This window comes from Anas acuta, chromosome 23 (assembly GCF_963932015.1).
Source record: "Anas acuta chromosome 23, bAnaAcu1.1, whole genome shotgun sequence".
Lineage (NCBI taxonomy): Eukaryota > Metazoa > Chordata > Aves > Anseriformes > Anatidae > Anas > Anas acuta.
This window is the reverse complement of record NC_089001.1, coordinates 4,283,164-4,303,037: the sequence shown is the minus strand read 5'-3', so window position 1 is coordinate 4,303,037 and position 19,874 is coordinate 4,283,164. Positions and strand designations below refer to the sequence as shown.

Genomic DNA, 19,874 nt, shown 5'->3' with positions numbered 1-19,874 from the left:
TCCCTGGAATACATGCAAGCAAGCTTCCATCTACTTTGTGCCTTAATCTGTCCCTCATAATTTCTTCCTTTTTCCTGTTTAGCACTTGTGCAGTGTAAGAAGAAAAGGTGTTCCTTTGTCTCTACTAAAGGTGTAATTCTCTTCTTGAGTATTTTGCTGCTTTCTGCATTTCTTTGTGCCACATTGTCAAACATCCCCTCGGTTTTCTCAGCAACCGCAAAACAGCAGATGATAAATACTAACCTTTGAAAATACTTGGCAATTAATTATAGTGGCTGTTCTGAGTAACTAAGATACTGGCAGAACAGCGCACAGAAGCTTCTGTTGCTGTTTGCTGGCTTTTTTTTTTTTTCTTCAGTGATTTCCTCAGGCCTCCTCGCTCTCCTGGTGTTGGTAAGGAGGAGCCTGCCTACCCATCCACTGGCTGGTAAATCTAAATTGTAAGTAAGGAGGGCACACATTCTTCCAAACTAACATCAGCAGCAGTTTTTTTAGAAGCAACCAACCCAGGGCAGCTTGTCAACATAATCAACTGATGGAGATACTTTCAGGATTTTATATAAACAGCCAAGGGGGGTGAACGTGCTCTGTGTTAAGTGAGAGTAAAGAGACATTGCCATAAACAGCATCTCTATCCAGATTTGGTCAACAGGGAAAATTTGTTAAGGAAGGCTTAAACTGATAGGCTCACGAGGCACCAGCCTGGTCCCTTGCTTTAAGGAAATGTTTAAGGATACTCTATCTTCCTGATGTGATTAAGCTAATAAAGATAGTAAAACCAATCATCCTTTAAATAGATGCATCGCTATCAAAATCCTCATATCCTCACTCGCCTTTATCTTTTTTTTTTTCCTCCTGTGAAGACTGCTATTATAGGAAGTACACAAGAACACAATAGCTGGAAATGGTTTCTTTAGGGAAGATTAATCTTACTCTCCTTTACAATGTAGTGCTCCAGCTCTCTGTCTAGTACAGGTTCACTTATAATTCCCCTTGAGCTCTGGCAGAATAATTTGATGCAAACCCCTTTTTGGGGTGTGGAAACCAAGGAAAATAAATTAGGCTTTTTTTTTTTTTTTTTTACTAGTTCCCTTTAGCACTACATCATTTTTTAAGTTCAGGTTCAGTTGCCCAACTAACCAGGTTTGACAAGAAGCCTCTCCTTTAGGAGCTGTATAATTAGAGACAAGCAGAGTGTCTGCGGTAGCCTGATGTATTTATTACTTGCAGCAAAATGACCATCAGGAATGTCTCCTGGTGGTTATGCTCTGGAGATGACTACTTCCACAGGCCTCTTCTCCTAGTTTATTCAGCTCCATTCAACTAGCACAAGCCCTGGAGCAGCTGGCCATTAATAACACAGCAATTGATACCAATCAGTGTTAAAATATGCCCCTTTATTGATTCCAGTTGCAGCAGACTTCACAATCCACACAGCATTTCAGCATAGTTTCAAACAGTGACAGTCAGAGTAGGGTATACAGACAAGTATAATTAATAGAGCTGGCTTGTTTGTCAGAGAACACTTAACCCTGTGCAGTCAACACAGGGTGAGAAAGTTATCAAGTGCTAACCCTGGCTTGGGTGTACATGAATTGTGGAAGAAAAAGGGAAGTTATCTACATAAACATACTTGTTCTGAGGTACACTTGCTCATATCCCATCACCTCATACCACCCCCCAACTAGGGAAGGAAGGGAATTGGTGCCACCTGCAGAAGGCAGTATACCAGCTTGAAGTGTACTAACACTCTTCAAAACAGGCTTTAAGGCCAACCCTGCCCCAAGTCCTTTAGGATACAAGCACCCATCGGGTACTTGCCCATCTTGGCTCCTTGCAGGATCAAGGCAGCAGGCTCATCACTCCGCAGCAGACAAACCCTGAGTCTGCTCGGTGGTTTCTGCATCACATTTCAGGTGCTCTTTCAGCAGGTCTCTGCAGCAGGCTGGTTCTCCCCCATTGCTAGCTTTAATCATCTCCTTATCCTGCAGAGCAGTTGGAGTTTCTGCCAGACAGCATGGGATCTCTTTTGATGTTTGCCCGTCATCACCAGCCTCAGCCATTTCTCCAGCTTGCTCTGACTCAGAAGCATTTTCTTCCACATACTCAGTAATAACAACCTCTGCATCTTGTTCCAGCTGGAGATCAGGTGGGGCTTTAGCAGCACAGCATGCTTTTTCTTCCACTGTCTGCTTTTCTGCAGATCTCTGCATATTTGTGATGCCCCCTCTTGTCTCTGTGGTCTTCAGAGGCATCTCTGTCTCCCCCACGTTACACAACGCAGCTGGGGACTCCACTGCCCTCTCCACAGGCACCTCCTCATGCATCTGTTCCTTACAAGTTTCTTCTGAAACACAAGTAACTGTGGCATCTTCTACTGCATGATGTGGCTGCTCAGACTCCACTAGGGCAGGCTGATCTTCACTGGGTCCATCTTGGACTTCTGCACACACATGGACATCAGCCTTTACTGTAGTCTGTGTAGGAGATCTTGCTTTATGATCCTCACAGCTGTGTTGCTCACTGGGTTTACGGCCACTAGTAGGCTGCTCCACAGCTTGAGCTTCACTGATCTCTTGTAGACTTCTCCTGGCAGACTGGGCTTCTTGTTTTGTCTGTTCAGCAGGCTCCTGATGTTGTGTCGCCTCTGTGCTAGGTTTGGCTTCAAGGTCCTGTGGCACCTCACCATCTCGTGCATCTCTAGCAGAAACAGAGAGTGGGCCCTCAGTGTGCTGTGCATGCAGAGATGCAGCCAGATCTCCTGTGTCCCTTTGAGTTTGGGCAGCAGATTCACCTTCAGGAATATCTGATTCTGAAAGAGAAGGTTCAGGGCTTTCTGGGGACTTTCTTATACGTGCCAAATGAAAATGGTTCTCTCCAGTCCATGTTGAAGCATCGTGGGACATGTGTGCAGTTCCTGATGTCTTCTTTCCTTTGGCCTTACGAAAAACAACTTTCCTGGGAAACACACAGAGCCTCTTGTTCTTGCCAAAGATACCACCCATTGCCACAGCTGACAGGAGCAACCCAATTAACAGCTGCCTTCTGGAGGTGATGCCACCCAGCTACAAGCTGCACACTGCCTGAAGATGAGCAGGAAACAGTCCCAAAGCAGCAGCTTCACACCTGAAAGACATAGATACTTATTAGCTCACATCCATTCGCAGACATTAGTTGCCATGTTAGCACATAATATTAGCTGGAGAGCATTGTCAGAGGCTACAGGAGCAAGCTAAATACAGGTGGAGTTGCACATGAGTGGGAGGAACAAGACACAGATATGATCCTTAAAGAAATAACAGTCTGAGGAGGAAGGTTTGATTGCTTCCTAGTAATCAAACCAGGCCACTAAAAAAAAAAACAAAAACACTGAAAAGACAATTGCAGTTCCATCCAAGCTTCCAGGAGCCAAGCAGCTATGCAGGCACTGCTGTTACCTTTCAGCAGGATGGCTGCAGTGTCAATAGCATTGTTTTACTACAGACTTGTGTAGCAGAGCTGCTGAGTTTGCTAGACTGGAGTCAGACCAGTCAAGGAGGATACAGGCAAGGCAAACAAACAAACAAAAAAGCTACATGTGAATTTGAAGCCCACAAGACGTAGCATGGCTTACTCCTTAATAAGGCCATTAAAAGAAGATTAACCACCTGCAAGAAGCACAAAGCAAACCAAGAAATAAAAGAAAACCTCCAGCACAAGAGTAAGCCTAGAAAATGGAGCAGCAAGGCCTGCCATTGCACAAGTTAAACCCAAAAATACCTACTTGTACTCAGAGACCCACACTGTAAGAACTTGCATAAAAGCAAAGAAAAACACATTTCAAAAAAACCCAAAACACTAGGTGATAGACTCACAGATAGCACAAAAAGCACATCATAAAATCCCCATTCTTACCAACAAAACTCCACAACCTTCCCACTAAACAGCCATCACCTACAACACAAGGGCATCCGTCTGGCCTTAAATAGGAGGAGGTGGTCACACTCAATCTGTTCCCCCTTTGGCTCTCAATGTTAGTTCCAGCAGGTTCTTGACCCCTTAATTTTTTTTTTTTATTTATTTTTTTCTTACTGTTTTTCCCAGCCATTTCATAGCCATTGGGAACAGCATATGGCTGTCCTTCCTAAAAGCAGCTGATACGTTATTTGGATGATTGTTGTTATTTGGTAATTGGCATTGACTATTAAAATGAAAACTGAAGATGAAAACAGTGCAGTCATGAACAATGAACAGTGACCACTGCTTATCACATGCAGTGTGTAGTACCAGAGTAACAGGCATGCTAAAGGCACTCAGTGCTTCAATTTACAAATGACGTTAGTGAACCCCTGGTCTCTGGTATTATTTTATACTGGGCACTTAGAGGTGAAAAATTATCCCCCTTACCACTTTTCTGCTGTCTTCAACTGATTGAGTCATGCAATTAGCTATTTCATGGTGGCTACAGTTTATTTTAATGTTTCCAGCCACAGCTGATAACCCTCTGTTGGCGTTAACATTACCGTATCACTCCAGTTGTGTTTACTGACTGGGAGCTGCGATGCTAAATAGGTCACCTGGGCGAAATGCAGAAGCAAATATCCAGTAAAAGCAAACTAATCCCAGAGACGTGAGCATAAAGACAGATTCTAAATACACACTGCCAACAGCAATGCACCTGAGCAGGATCAAAAAGATCAAAATAACTGGATTCCAGACTATTTTATTTATTGTTAAATGAACCTACATCTTTTGATGGCAGATCTGGTTCAGCATCCTATACTTTGCCTAGCTACTCTGATTCCCTGGATTCAGAAATGCAGAAGGAGCTTTTGTTGATGTAATTCTGTGCATGCAGCCTGTTCTGAGACCGTAACAGGACAATGTCCATGTCTTGCCTTTTAAATGCGGTCCAACGTCTGCTTTGCACAATATAAAACAGGCCTCCACGTCTCAGTGGCTTCCCCAATCACATTTGCATTGGCTGTAAGAGTTTCACGTAACATCTGTTTTTCCTTAACAACAGCTTTCCAAAAGCCATTTACATCTTTTCTATTGGGCTTCCATAGAACTGAAATACATAGGCAGTTTATTGACTTTGACTACTGGAACCTTCTGCCCGTTAATACATGAACTTAATCCACGGTTTCCATTTGTGAGATACACAGATGAAAATATCTGTATCTCTACAGACTGACACAGATTGGTGCCTGCAAAACTCAGGTCACTCCAGGGCTGCAAGTCTATGCAATACACATAGATGCTTTGCAAAACAAGGTGATTGCAAGGAAATGATGCATCCACAGCTCCGCCTTGGTTTGAAAACACTGTAAGAACTTTCGTTTAACTTGTTGATTTTAAGTGAGAAGAAAAATGGCTCCTGGCTCCAGCTGTTGTGGATAGATGTTGTTGTCAGTGTTGTGTACAATGGGAAGATGCTTAGTTATCAGCTCGTTACTGGGTGGTGGGAATCCTGAGATTCAAAGTGTTTTTTTTTTTTTTTCCTTACAATTGTATTGTTGTGGAAAACAGAGACATTCCAAAAACAAAGTCCAAATTACAACCAATTGAAATAATCTAGGAAATCTGTTGCACGCAAGACACTGTGGAAGATGGCAATGTGACACATGGGAGAAGGAAAGAAGTTCTGTCAGAACAATCACATCTCTCTTGGCTAGATTTAGTATTTGTCTCCAAGGCCTTTTCTGCTCTCTGCTACTTTGATGCATTTAAAAGGGTGGTTCTACAAAAGCATACATCTGATTCTCTGACAACTTTAAAAAAAGCATAGACCTTAGGAAGAGCTTGGCTCAGATAGCAGCTCAGAATTGGGTTGCGTGATTGAACGCTGTAGAACAGGACTGTTACAAAGCCTTTTAGATGGCATCATCACTTGCAAAGAGTGTGCCGCAGTCAGTTCAGAACGCTGGGCTTTGTGGTGGGGTTTTTGATTGCAGAGAGCTCAAGCTGCTCCCTCTTACTAGAGCTGTCTCTTCCTTCCTATTCTCATGGCAGGGCCTCTCAGTACATTAACTATGGCATCTAGATACATCGGATGGTCTGCCCAGGGGCATCTCTCATTCGTCATTCAGCTGACATTACAAGACAATGACAGGCTATGTTTGAAAATTTTTCTCTTCAGAGAGTGAGAAGGGCTTTTAGACACCGAGCTGCGCAGCACGGTTTGGATACCAATGCTTAGCTTTTCCAGATGGCTCATAAAGTTTGTAAAATTTCTGCCTTTCCCTTGTTCCCAGGCTAAGGAACTGCATGCCGAAGCCTTCAAATGGTTAGGATACATTTCCTGTAGCACAGTTACTTATTATAACCCTGCTTAACAGAATTAACTTATCAAGCCATAGGCAGGCATAAACATGATTGAGTTTAATTTCTCTTGGGATTACTTACTCAAGCCTCTCTCCTGCCTGAAGTGAAGCTTTATGTTACCAAGATGAGTTTGGGGGAAAAAATAGCAGTTAAGGCACCCAGCTCCCTGCTAAGCAGCCCTTAGAAACAAGCTTTAGCAGGGAAGACTGCATGACTTTTGGCAGAACAAATCAAGTAAGACAAGCAACTTAAAGAAGTTGAGCTTTCAGTATGCTTTGCAGAAGTGTTTATTTAATGGTTCCCTACTTTTAGGTCCAAGAAGTCCATTGTTCAGCATCAGGATAGAGACAGTCCAACTAAGCTGCGAGAGTGGTTTACCAGCTTGGGCCAGCCTTGTAAGTACCAGGAAAATATTACAGATATCTATTTCTTTGCAGCATATGGACTCACAGGTGAGAGAAGCTGGCAAGTCTGAAACATGGGATGCATTGTCAGCCTAAGTGCAATTGGAAGAAAGGAGGTCAAAGTGTTTAAGAAAGCCTTTTCCACTCCCAAAACAGTTCCCTCAGAGTATTGAGTTATCCCCAACATCCACTAACTTGAAACGGTTAGCTCTGAACTCCTCAGCTTTCAGCTACATGCAGGCAAAACAAATGAAGTCATCAACATGAATTTGCCTTTGAGATTATTTTTCCCAGCATCATTTCTATGTTCTGATGCATGTTATAAAATCTAGAGATTTCAGCATGCCTTCATACCCCCCTCTCACATAAGCAGCTGGGCATTTTACTCCATATGGTCACTGAGTTTGTTAGAACTTTTTAAGAGCATTACCATTTATCCCTCAAAGCCTACATAGAAGAATGCAGAGTAGTCAGTCATTCTTCACCTTAACAATTAAGACACATTCAACATGTTTTCACCATGATCTTAAAACATTTTATTGATACTATACAGTTATGAACATTAAAAGTCAGTATATTTAAGTTACAATACACTGTCTTATGCATTCTGATCAAGACTACATTTTTCTGCATGAAGAATGTCACATGAACATTGCCATTACCACAAGAAGTACAAACAAACCAGAAATAGCATTTCATTGACTTCTTGTGAAAATATTTGTTCAATATTGACAATATGGCAGTGACAATCAATTGTGAGCTACTTCCTTGGATACTTCCCTTACAAAGACTTGATTATTTAGAGGTAGCAAGGGAAGTGGCTGTGAGCCTCACAGAAAACACTTGACTGGGCTAGATTAGAGAAGGATTTGTCTGTTCTGTTGCTGACTCTTCACAAGACTGAGGTGAAACCTCATATCATGATACCTCACTGGGGGAAACACAGTGCCCAGCATTATTTCAGTGAAACCACAGTTTAAATGAATTACTTCTCCCAGTGAGGTGTGAGAGCGGAATCAACTGAAGAATCAACTAATGGAAAAAAAGGAACAGAACTATAGTTCAAGAGAATATCTGGAAAGGTCTATTGCATATATGATCTGTTTAGAAAAAAATCAGTCTGAAGTCCAGGACACAAAGCACAAAATCCCAGGTTCAACAGCTTGAGTTTTCTTTTAGCTGAAGTTCTTAAAGCCAGGTACATCATTTTTGCTATTAGATACCAACTCATTTGATCCCCAGGTCTCAAGCTTCAGCATCTTCAGCCTCAATCTCTCCCCCACTCCCAAACACTTCAGAACACAGGGGTGCCACATTCAGAAACTCAGCTTCTTCCTTTACAGGCATCTGAGTGCAAGCCAGTGGTTCCTCTGGAAGCTGAGTTGTTGGTTGTGTGATCATCTCCTGCGGCTCTGCCTCACCTGCTAGAGTTTCTGGATCCCATTCCCTGATCTTCTCACTTTCCACCAGATCACTGAGGCATATTTGATCTTTGTCACTTGACTGGCAGAGGACTTCACTCAGTTCAGACTCCACAGAACTCAGGCTCTGCATCTCCTGTGCAGTTAGCACAACTGACTGGCTGTCTTCCTGCAAGAGGTCAAGCAGCTGGTTCGCTGACTCTGGATATTCCCCTCTTGGATACAGAGCCTCCCAAAGCATTGCAGAAGTAGAGTGCATCTCAGCCATACCACTTACTATGTCTTCTGGAGGATCTTCCGTCTTCTTGGGCTCCTGTGTAACCTGGACACTCAGTAGAGGTTCTGTCTCTACAAGACACATGATCTCGTCACTCTCAGTGGATTGAGGGCTTCCTTCAGCAAGACTAGTCCTGTCCATCTCCTCCGTGTGCTCAGCAGGAGGGCAGGGCTCAGCCTCCTTTGTCATCTCCTGCACAGCATCCAGTGGCAAGTTCCCTCCTACAGGACTCTCAGCAGTCTCTGTGGGAGGCTTGATCTCGCAGTCTTGGCCAGCTGCCATTTCCCCTGTGATTTCCATGAGGCTGAAAATGTTTGTTTCCTGCAGAGTTCCTCCAGCATATGAGCCATCCTCACTGCCAGCCCCAGCCTGTTCATCAGGCTGTCCTATAAACTCAACAAGCTTCACATCCTGAGGTGCATGCATAACCAGCTGGGCCTCAGAAGCCAGGGAAACGGGCTTTATTTTCTCTTCTGTGTTGCATGGTTTCTCTCTTTCTTGCTGGCTCTGTAATTGGGTTAAGACTGCAACCTCCCCTTCGGTCTCCCTATCCGCAGATGCCACCAAGAAATCCACAGAGCCCCAGGCTGCCTCACATTCCTCAGTCACTCCTGTGGGATCTGCAGGAGTACAGGTCTCTGTGCTCTGCTCTACAGCATCAGCAGACAGCTGTTGGTCCCAGCATGGTGACTGCACCTCTTCAGAGCCTTGTTCAGAGGCTTTCAGGGCTGGTGTGGAAGGCTGCTTCTCGATACATACTGATGGATCCCTTGAGGTCTGCAAAATTGGCTTGGTCTCACTGGTCTCTTCGTTTACTTCCTCTTCCTTCTTACATCTCCCACAAGTCCCACAGCAGATCTGCATGCTGAAATTGCTTCCCATGTTGTCACTTGACAGAACCTGCAAGAAACAAGAACTGTTTATCTTAACTGTTTCACAACAGTGTTTTGTACACCAAAGGCTTGTTGGCTTAGCTCCTGCACTTGTACACATGCAGCAGAGAGACTGTAAGGCCCCACATAACAGGGCAGACCTCCCTTTACACCAGAAGCTGAACAGTTTCTGTATGCCAGAGGACATCTTCCTAGCACACTTTGGGTAAGTATCATTACAAGAGAAGTTACAAGTGTACCACTAAACAATCATAATGAACTTAATGGTAAGAAATCTGCAGTACTAATGCAGTTCAAGTGCATCATTTCTCTGCTCTTAATCAAGGATTCCCAACAGCCAGCCAGGCACATTTATTAATTGCAAGGTGGCAGTCAACACCAAGTACCACCTGGTGTTAATCCCACTGAGTAACACAGTTCAGATGCAGTTTGTTTGCAGCAGGAACTCCTTCAGCTTGAAGAAGGAAGCTGAGCTTGGACTTTCAGCTAGAGTACCAGTAAAGGGAAGATAACTAACCAAGGAAATAGTCTTTCAACCTCAAAGACTAACTTTGCATAGTTAGTCTTGCCAAAAGATTTTTTTTTCAGGCTGAAGCCACATGGGCTTGTTTTCTTTCCATGGCCATTGCAGAGGAAGTGTCAGACTGGGGGCTAACCAAGACAGCACAGCCACACTGTAAGCCATTAGCATCTAGCACCAAGACCAATGTATTTCAGAGCACTATGTTTTGCAGCTTCTTTAAGCAGGCATCCACCCTTTCCACCAGAAGCATGGTATCATATTTACAAGAACCATTAGAAAAATAAGAAACTGCAGAACATTAAGTTGAGCAAAGTACCCTCAAGCACTAAAAGGCTTCTGAAACACAAGCATATTTTTTGGCTTCCCACTGAAGCCAGGCACATTTTTCTTAAAAATCTAATATTCCCAATAGTCACATGGTTTCTTCTAGGTTTCTGTATTTATCCTTGTTTAAAAATAAAGTAAAAAATCAGACCAGGTAGTCTTTTCAATGCAGAAGTATAACCTCTAATTAGAAATTAAAATAGTGAATATATTAGGAGCCTTAGCTTTCAATAATGCTTTAAGCCTTTGAAAATAAACAAACAAACAAGAGACCTGCATACAACAATTTTAGGACCCACAGTTATCTACAAGCCACACAGGGCGATCTCAGTCTCTTCCAATTTCCTTGTTTCCCCAGTACACTTCTTCCAACAGCAGACACCATAATTAGCTTCTGTAAATCTGTAGAGTTGGAAAAACTTACCAGCCTACAACAAATTAAAGCAACAAAAACCTCCCAGTTGTCCTTTAGACCTCAAGCTCAACTTATATAGTACTGAGGGGCCCCACAAAACCGCTTCCCCCTGCTCCTTGGGCAGCGATTCCCTGAATATTTAGTTCCTTTCCATTCTCATTCCCTTCTGGGAACAGCTGTTACGGCTACCTCCTTTATTTTACAGCTGAAGGTGTTTTATTGGCAATTCTGTGGTTTTTATCAGAGGGTAAAGTAAAAATAAAATGCAGCTTCTGTTTATTGCAAATGAGCGATCACTGGCAGTGTGCTGTAACAACACTCTGTCGTAAAGCAGGAGAGGAAGAGGCAGACTTGAGTGGTTTTCCAAGAGCAGACTGTCAGGCAGCTTGGGCTTTGCCTCAGCTCCATCTGCCCTGCCTTCTTCAGAGAGGGTGAGTTAGCAGGCTTGCTGGCTTTGCTGCAGGGGAAATGGGGTTGGGCATCCTTTAGGCTGGTGTTCTCACTTGCATCGGTAGTAGACTCAGAAATATCAGTACAAAGGTGATGTCTGTACAAAATGGAAGGGCCAGCTCTTTTGAATAACAGAAACAGACAAAAGAGTGGTGGGAGTCCTCATTATACTCCACGTGATGTGGGAGGAATATTTTTTTTCTTCTGGTAGTTTTCCTGAAGAGGTCTGTGTGTTTTGTGACTCCACTAGTTGTGAGAGCAGACACATGTAAGTCATTTGAGGGCTTCTCGTCACCTCAGTGCTCAAAAAGTTTGAAATTAGGGGCATTAGAATCATAAAACTATAGAATATACTGAGTTAGAAGGGATCCATAAGGATCATTGAGTCCAACTCCTTAGTCTGTGCATGACCACACAAGAATCAGGCCATGTGTCTGAGAGCATTGTCCAAATGCTTATTGAACTCCAGCAGCTCGATGCCATGACCACCGCCCTTGGGGAGCCCATTTCAGTACACAACCATGCTCTTGGTGAAGAACCTTTTCCTGATATCCAGTCTAAACCTCCCTGTCACAGCTCCATGCATTTTTGCTGCATTTTCAAAGTCAGCTCGGAACCTTCCCTAACACAAAACAAAAACCCAGAAGCAAAACCAAAAAAGAAAACCACAGAAAGATCAAATCTGTGTCTTTAGTATTAGTCACATCCTTGGAGAACCTAGCTGAATAGCATATCTTCAGTAAGTGGGCAGAGGGCACTCCTGAGGCTTGTGTATTACTCTTCCTAACATACTTCCATGTTTTTTTTAGTTCATTTGTGTGGTGAATAATATAAACACCCCAAGAGTGAACCTGATCAGTCTCTGAAAAGTACAGAGTTGCTTCTTTCTTCTTCCCCCTTGTTTCTCAGAACAGCCTCTCTTTTCTGGGTTTATCCGACTGTCATTCAAACTATTATAGATTTCCTTAGCATGGGCAGAAATTCTGCCTCCTCTCATAACATATTTTTTTCTACCTCCATAGGGAGACACTGATGCCATTTCTGAAGGAGCAGGCATTACTCGGGTCACAGTCAGCCCCAGGTATGGAATATTACTGTTACTGCTTTGATAATTTAAGTGAAGTCAGTATGTTGATGTATTTATGCTACACATCCCGCGAACACCGAATAGCAACTAAAATAATGGAAGTAAAAGGTGGCTTTCTATTTATGGCTCATCGTCAACCTCAAGAGAACTGGTGCATATTGATTAAATAGAGAAAGAAGCTAAGATTTTTCAGAAGTTTGACAATTTCTAATTATTTTAGTTTTTACTGCCTCTAAGGGAACCCTTAGTCTGCTTTCAATAATTTTCTCATGACCTTTACTACCTGTAAGCATGACAGTAGGTGTTTGGCCCAGTCTCTTAGCACAACCTGCTTCATCAGGCCCAGTCTGAAAAAATACTGTCATAACTGTGCGAACAAGCTACAAAATCTGAGATAAAAGCCTGTTCTCCTTAGTTGCCTTCAGAGGGGTAAGTCACCTTGCAAAAACATCACCAATTGCAGCACATGCCTGGTGATGACAGCTTACATCTTGCCCCACCTGACACAAGCTGTGCTATTGGCTGAGTGTTTGATATGTAGTTTGCTTATCTAATACAAAATAGGAACAAAACACTTTTTTACTGTGCTGTTTCAATATGAGCTACAGTTAAGATTGAGCAGCAATATAAGTATGTGTATAACTAAAACAGCATGACAGCACTTTTATTACACCGTTGGGGAGAAAAAAAAAAAAAGAAGTCTTTTGGGCCAGAGATACCACCTATCTGGAAGGGAGTATTAGCTGTCACAGGCAGAGGACAAGTATACACGGGGAAAGCTAAATAACATTGTACTCAAATGTAAAAACTAGTCTAAAATATTAGATTCTGATAAAGCTAGGGCAACTAGCTAAAGCACTGATGTCATTTGACCTGGAAGTTAGGGCAAACACTTTGCTTGTGAACAGAAACATCAATGGGACACATACTGCATGACTGAGAAATATGCAAGTGTGTATGCATGAAGTATGGTTACACATCTAGTAACCTGAAAATAGGCCTGTCTTGTAACACATGTGCAAAGATATACAGCTGTCCGAGTTTCATCACAGTGTTTTTATTTCCTTGCTGACTGCTGAATACCATAGAATTTTCCACATACACTTCATTTACTTCCACAGCACATTGGGCATCTGTTATTTTTCAGGACAAAAGCATGCCAGGCTTTGTGTTCCTACAAAAAGAACAAGGTTTAAGGCTCACTCTGATCACACTGGACTGCTTCTGAGTGCTATCTTCAGTTCCACAGCACACCTTGTTCATGCTCTTCCTCAGGCGGGGGTGGTCCCAGTGCTCAATTTCACATTTCTTTGCTCCCTGCAGCATCCTGGACTTGTGTCCTCCTCAGCCTGTCAGAAGTTCATCTTCACTTTGATTTTAAAAGTAGTCTCATTCACATAGGAGACAGCTTAGTGCAGTAATCAATACTTTTTATTTTATTTACACAAAATATCAGATGTCTCAGAAGACAAAAATCTTCTGGATATGATAATTGTTCCCAATGCTTTCAGCATCACAACAGCAACATACCTAGATGGTGAATCAACTATACAAATATTTTAAGTGCACTAATATAGGAGACAGATTCTTAGCTGAGGTAGAGTAGCTTCTGAAGAAATCAAGAATATTTTCACCCACAGATGAAGAAAATTTCATTAACATCCACACACCTGAAAAAGCAGAAATTGACTGGTTCCTGTAGGGAAGGGGAAAGGGCAGAAAAATTGGTCAAAATTTATATTGTTTTACTCAAGCCACTGATCTGGAGATGGAAGAATGGAGTTAAATACATCAGGCTTAAATACGCAAGTCATCCATTTCATAGAATCACAAAGGAAATTGTATGCAGATTCCCCATGGGGTATGCAAAGCATTCCAATGGTCACAGAATGCCTTACATTTATGTCTAGAGACTTAAAACCATAGTATTGAGATCCCTGATTTAATGTGAAAGATTATGTACTTCTACAAGTTAATGGGCTGTTACACAAGACTGGAGAGCATAAGTACTTTTGAAATAAAGCATGGACTTCCCCCTTGCAGGGTAAATACCAGCACAAGAGCTCACCAACAATAATACATCAAAATTACTTTAACATGCTTTGACAACTTATTTTGACAGGTGCTTAATTACAGCAATATATCACAAGGCATTACATTCCCCCTTCATTGCTTTGTGAGCAAGTGGCACAGGAACATAGCCCATACCTATCAAAAAGAGCAACTCCACCATATCATCTAACAGTTAAACACAAAGCAGTTAAGTCTTACATTGTTCGGTATTTCAGCACACATCAAGACAGGCTCCAAACCCCATGCCCCACTTCTCCTTGTGTCCCTGAACATTAGTTCCATTAAGTCAGTTCCTCCTCACACCGTTCCCTATTGTATCACATGCAAGGTGTTACTTAATGCCATTTTAAAATGTTTTTAGATCTGTATGCTTGTAACATTTTAAATAACATTGGTTTTAAGACTCTTGACAAAGTACATTAGAACAGTTAAAGGAAAGACGATAAACAAGAAGTCTAATTTTCTTTCCTTAGCCTTTGTGGATTTTTTGCATTTACAGCATTGGAAAGGCATGCACACTTACTGTCTGATACAGACTGTTACACTTTCCTTGCAAAAGTTGAATTGATTTGGCAGACCAACTTCAAGGGGATGCACGTGTCAGAGCCTTCCCAGCCCCTCACTGCTCAGAGGGCTGCAGAAATCCAGCTGAACCCTTTGGCCAGCTGGGGGACAAGGAGGCACATGGCTGAACAGAACTTAGCCTCTTCGACTTCTGACAAAGCCTGTCAAAATTCAAGCCTACTGCCACCTGCAGGAGATGTGCTCCCCCAGCACATTGTGGCTTCAGACCAGTTTTGGTGTCCCCACACCTGGTCACCCACCAGTGCACTGCAGCAGAACCCCCTGTCGTGGGCACAGTGAAGGCAGTGCGTCAGCAGAGCATCAGCTCCCAATTCCCACACCTTTGGTACACATGTACTGAATGTAGTGTCATAACCAATATTCCAGAGCCTTCCAAATAAATGAAGGTACTTCTTTAACCGCAATGCAAGGCCCACTGCTAACCTAGACCCACTCTTGTCCTGTCTACCCAGCATGGACTTAGCACTTGAGCTCTCTATTCACACCCTAACAGGGAACAAGATTCCATATTTTATATCAAGTGTAGCTCACATCAACCCTGTTCTCACTCTTCTTTAATGACTAAGAGTGTCTCCAGATGTTTCTCACACAGGTAAGCCAAGCTGGCTCACTTGAGACTGATCCAGGAACTAATAAGGCACACTGTCTGGAGTACTGTCCCTAGTCATACCATCCATATTCCTCATTCTGGCAATAGGCACTGCAAGAGGAACATTCCATACAGGCCCAAGAAAGAGCTGAATGTGGCTTTAACTCAGATACCATGAGCACCAGATGCTGTGAAGCCTAGATCTGAAGAAAAAGCAGCAGAAGGGGCCAAACTGTTTAGAGCAATGCCATGGGTGGAAGATGGTTTTGTTCCAGGAACCTTAAAGCACATCCCCCACCTAAATAAGTACTGGACTGAGCAAAAACAGGGCTAGCAAAAAGATCAAACAGCTTGAGACAACAGTATGGTAAGTAAAAGATTAAAAAATAATGAAGCTGCTTTCAACCCAAGTGAAACTTCAGAGGAGAGCACACATGTTTAGAAACGCTTTGAAGAATTGTGTTGCATACATCTCAGTTTCCTTTTTAAGGGAGTATTTCAAAACATCAGTGTGACAACCTCAATTAGAAAGCAAGGCCTCTTTTCACCTTATTACAGCTCGGGCCAAGGACTTCGTTGTTCAGTCACTACAAACTCCAACCACAGTAACTGCAGGAGAGCTACATTGCCTCAGCTGTTAGCCTGGTGTTTTCCCCAGCACAATGAGGCCCCTGAAGTCTAGTTAAAACATGAGAGAAAAAAAATTACTTTGGTACTAATTGGATGACAGACAGGTGCAGAACACTCACGTTACAGAATGCCCACTACAGAGCTCAGGTTTCTTCAGGTCCTGCATTTGTCTTCATTATACTGACTCTATCCATAGCTTTCAAACAACTTCATTTACATTAAAGTTGCAAGATCTCTAGAATCATCTAAGTGTCTTCAGCCAAGTCTCAGTAGTACCAGTCTTGACACATTAAGGAACTTCACTGATGCTTTGAAATATTGCACAGAAAGTATTCATTTTAAACTCAGTCATGTCTTCAGATTATAACAGACAGCTTCTAACACTGATAAAATTTCCCAGAAGGTAGAGTTACTCTTGTAAATACACAGACTGGCCCAAGTCAGTCCAGTTAAGATGCACATTACCAGGAAGAGGCATCTCTAGCCACTATCGATCATTCAGTACAGCCAAAATACATCAGCAAGGCCATTACCAAAGACATGAACGCCAGCTATTGTCCATTAGGTATTCATTCTTCACCATACAGAAGGACAACATGCTTCTAAGGAAAAAAAAAAAAATCAACCTGTTAGACACCAAAGAAGAATTCAGTTGCTCTAAGGCCCCCCCTTCGAAAAATCAGAAAGGATGTTAAACAAGCATACTGAGAGACTGTGATATAATCCCCATCTTCAGTCTGCAGGGATGGGAAGCAGTTGAAACAAGCCTCAGCCTTCCACACCTGCATGGCCTGTAATGGAAACAAAGGACAAATACAGCCTGCATGTCTCAGGCTGACAGAACAGTTTTTACAGCACATGCTCTTGATCACTTTTACAATCTTTTTCTTGCATCTGCAGAAGCCTGAAAATCCTTACAAGTTCCCTTAGCCGGCTCTTTGGCTGTACCCTGGAAGTCCTCAGGTTTGTAAGGATGTGTTGAAGCTGTGTCTGGAACTTGATCCACCTTCTTGGCAACTGGCTTTGTGTAAACCACACTGAAGGGCTCCTTACTGAGATTATCTCCCATGTTCACAGGTATGCCTTCCAGGGAAGTTTTAAGTGATGTACGTCTCCTGCCCAACAGTAGGAACCTTCTTGCTGCTACCAGAGCACCCAGCAGGCCTGTAAAAGACTAGTTATAAATGACATTAGTTGCTTTTACAAGTGTTAGCTATTCCACCTTAGTTTTTCCATTCCTAAAAACATTTCTCTTGTGAAGCAAGCTAAGACAGACTGCAAGTTTCAGTAGAAGAACCCATATTTTTAATGCAGAGATCTAACATAATCGTTATTTTTGACTCCCTTTCAAGTTTCAAGGATCTTGGTGTTGTGGGTTAGCCCTAAGCCCCACACAGCTGCTCACTCACTGCCCCCCAGTGGCAGGGAGGGGTGAAACAGCATAGGAGCAAGAAAATTCACATGCTTAGATATAAACGGTTTAATAGGTAAAGCAAAAGCTGCGTGCACGCAGCAAAATAAAGAATCCATTCACTACTTCCCACCAGCAGGCAGTGATTAGCCATTTCCAGGAAAGCAGGGCTTCATCATACCTAACAGCTACTTGGGAAGCCCAGTGCCTAACTCCAAGCGTCCTCCCTTTTTCCTTCCCCCAGCATTTACTGCTGAGCACAGCTTGCTGCCGTGGGGAATATTCCTTTGGTCAGGTTGGTTCAGCTGTCCAGGCTGTCCTTTTCCTACTTGTGCACCCCCAGCCTACTCACTGGCAGAGCAGCAAGAGAAACAGGAAAAAACCTTGACACTGTGCAAGCAGTGTTCAACACTAACTAAAACAGTGTTATCAGTGCTGTCACAAATCCAAAACATAGCACCAGAGCTACTATGAAGCAAATTAACTCTATTTTAGCCTAAGCCATTGAAGTATGGAAGAATTTATGAAGAAATACTTTACTATGAGGGTGGTGATGCCCCATCCCTGGAAGTGTTCAAGCCAGGCTGGATGGGGCTTTGGGCAGCCTGGGTTGGTGGGAGGTCTCCCTGCCCATGACAGGGGGTTGAAATTAAATGATCTTTAAGGTCCCTTCCAACACAAACCATTCCATAATTCTATTACTGTCATGCAAAAGATTTCTAGTATAGAGCTGTTAGCAAGTCCATAAAAATAGTTTCTGGGGAAACGAGAATGTGTCTTTAAGGTTAGTGTTTAAAGTTAGCTTTCTGAGCACAGTTATTTGGGTTTTATTCTGGTATCTCACCCAAATAGTTCTGTGCAATTTGTAGCAAGTTAGAGCAAATAGAGCAGAATGTATTGCCATTCATTTCAAACCCACAAATGATGTACCTACATGAACACAGCATATTTCAACTTCCACACTCTCCTCTTTCTAATTTACTAGCAAAGTTGCATCAGCAAGTTATATATCACTGCCCAAAGTCTGCCCCATAACTAGAGCTCCAAGCTGTTTCCCAGCCATCATGTTTTGTTACCAAACAAAATAACACAACCTTATCATAAGGCACTACCGAGCAATAATTAGTAAGACTTGGTGCCCAGAGCAGGAAGACATTAAAGAACACTTACCTGACTGTCAGCTAGCCAGCAAAAAGTTGCTGTAAACCTGCAACAGGCAGCACACCCCCCAGCTGTGAGCACTACAGGTTGGCTGGTCTTATGTAGGGTGGAGGAGTTGCACAGAATCACTTCCCCAAAGTCCCTGAGCATCAGTTCCTCAGGCTTTATTCCTCCTCAAGCCATTGCTGTAATGTCATATGGAAGCTAAATATAAATGCTGTATTAAGCTACTTACAAATAATGTTTATAAGTTATGCATATTTTACTCACGTTCTCACATCTATATTCTTGTGCCCCTTTGAAATTTGAAGGTTTTGTTCATAACGCTGCAAGACTATGTTCATTCATGTGAAGTGTTGGTAGCTAAACAGTAGGTCCAGCAAACCTATTTATAGATTAAACTCTACACAATTCATATCAGCATTCATTTTAGCATACTTAGAGTAGGAAATTAAGGACTTGCATGCAACTTTGCACCACTGGAGCCTTACAGGAGCAGACCGAGCTAAGTCCTTCATCCGGTGTATGTAGTATTTCAGTCTAACACTGGCAAATAGCAGTTGCCTGGTGGAAAGCAGCACAGCATCCTGGTAACACTTGGTTCATGGAGAAGGAACAGCATGTGCTGAACAGAGGGACTTCAGGAAAGTGAGCTGCATTTCTGCTGTTGGTTTCCTCTGAAAACAGAGGTGGAATCCACCTGGCTTAAGACAACTATTCAAGTACAGTGATGGCTCACACTCCAGCCTTAAAAACTTGAAGTAAACTAATTTATACCCAACTTAAGAGCATTATATGACCAATTAACTGGATTAATACCATTCTTAAATCTTTTTCACATGTGGCAAGTGATTTAGAAAGCATTACTTCACCAGCTGCTCCTGCTTTTTCTGGGAGAAAACAAACCTATACACACCATCTCTATTTTTGTGCTACCTGACAGTTTTTATGAAAAATCACCACTGGTTCTCACAGGACCAAGTCACCATTTGTTGGTACCTTGACTGTTCCTCTCATATCCTCACAACCCTTTTACAATACAGCGCTCGCTGTGCTAAAAAATGTTTTTATCAGAAGTGACATCTTTTCCAAAGCTCCTTAGATGCAAAAGGCAGCACTCAGTCTTTCAGCACCTATTGCACGGCCAGGCAGAATCAAAGAAAAGAGCTGGATTTATCCTTAGAATCCTATACAGAAAATTTAGCCATCTACTTCTCAATTCAAAGCAGGAAACAGGAGGTGTTTTTCCTGTCACGTTGCTGTGAAATCCAGAATCGTGCTTGAAGTCACTTCTTGTCAGCTTGGACCATTCCCAGCCTCTCCTC

At 42.6% G+C, this 19,874-nt stretch overlaps 2 protein-coding genes and 1 long non-coding RNA gene across 3 annotated transcripts; all 3 read right to left on the bottom strand.

Annotated features, from left to right (window-relative positions):
- Positions 1-1,376: 1,376 nt before the first annotated feature.
- Positions 1,377-3,952, bottom strand: LOC137843788 (uncharacterized abhydrolase domain-containing protein DDB_G0269086-like). The gene is made up of 2 exons (XM_068659431.1): positions 3,895-3,952; positions 1,377-3,126 (listed from the first exon to the last, which is right to left on the bottom strand). Exon 2 carries the CDS (start codon positions 3,003-3,005, stop codon positions 1,860-1,862), a length of 1,146 nt encoding a protein of 381 aa, XP_068515532.1. The 5' UTR covers positions 3,006-3,126; positions 3,895-3,952; the 3' UTR covers positions 1,377-1,859.
- A 3,270-nt stretch (positions 3,953-7,222) lies between these two features.
- Positions 7,223-10,729, bottom strand: LOC137843783 (uncharacterized). The gene is made up of 2 exons (XM_068659428.1): positions 10,573-10,729; positions 7,223-9,308 (listed from the first exon to the last, which is right to left on the bottom strand). Exon 2 carries the CDS (start codon positions 9,288-9,290, stop codon positions 7,956-7,958), a length of 1,335 nt encoding a protein of 444 aa, XP_068515529.1. The 5' UTR covers positions 9,291-9,308; positions 10,573-10,729; the 3' UTR covers positions 7,223-7,955.
- A 2,406-nt stretch (positions 10,730-13,135) lies between these two features.
- On the bottom strand, positions 13,136-19,290 carry LOC137843731 (uncharacterized). The gene is made up of 3 exons (XR_011089655.1): positions 18,820-19,290; positions 18,559-18,734; positions 13,136-17,151 (listed from the first exon to the last, which is right to left on the bottom strand). It is a non-coding gene; the product is annotated as an uncharacterized lncRNA (long non-coding RNA).
- Positions 19,291-19,874: the final 584 nt, after the last annotated feature.

Excerpts from the sequence above, each read along its gene's own strand:
- LOC137843788 (XM_068659431.1), bottom strand. The coding sequence starts at position 3,005 with ATGGGTGGTATCTTTGGCAAGAACAAGAGGCTCTGTGTGTTTCCCAGG.
- LOC137843783 (XM_068659428.1), bottom strand. The coding sequence starts at position 9,290 with ATGGGAAGCAATTTCAGCATGCAGATCTGCTGTGGGACTTGTGGGAGA.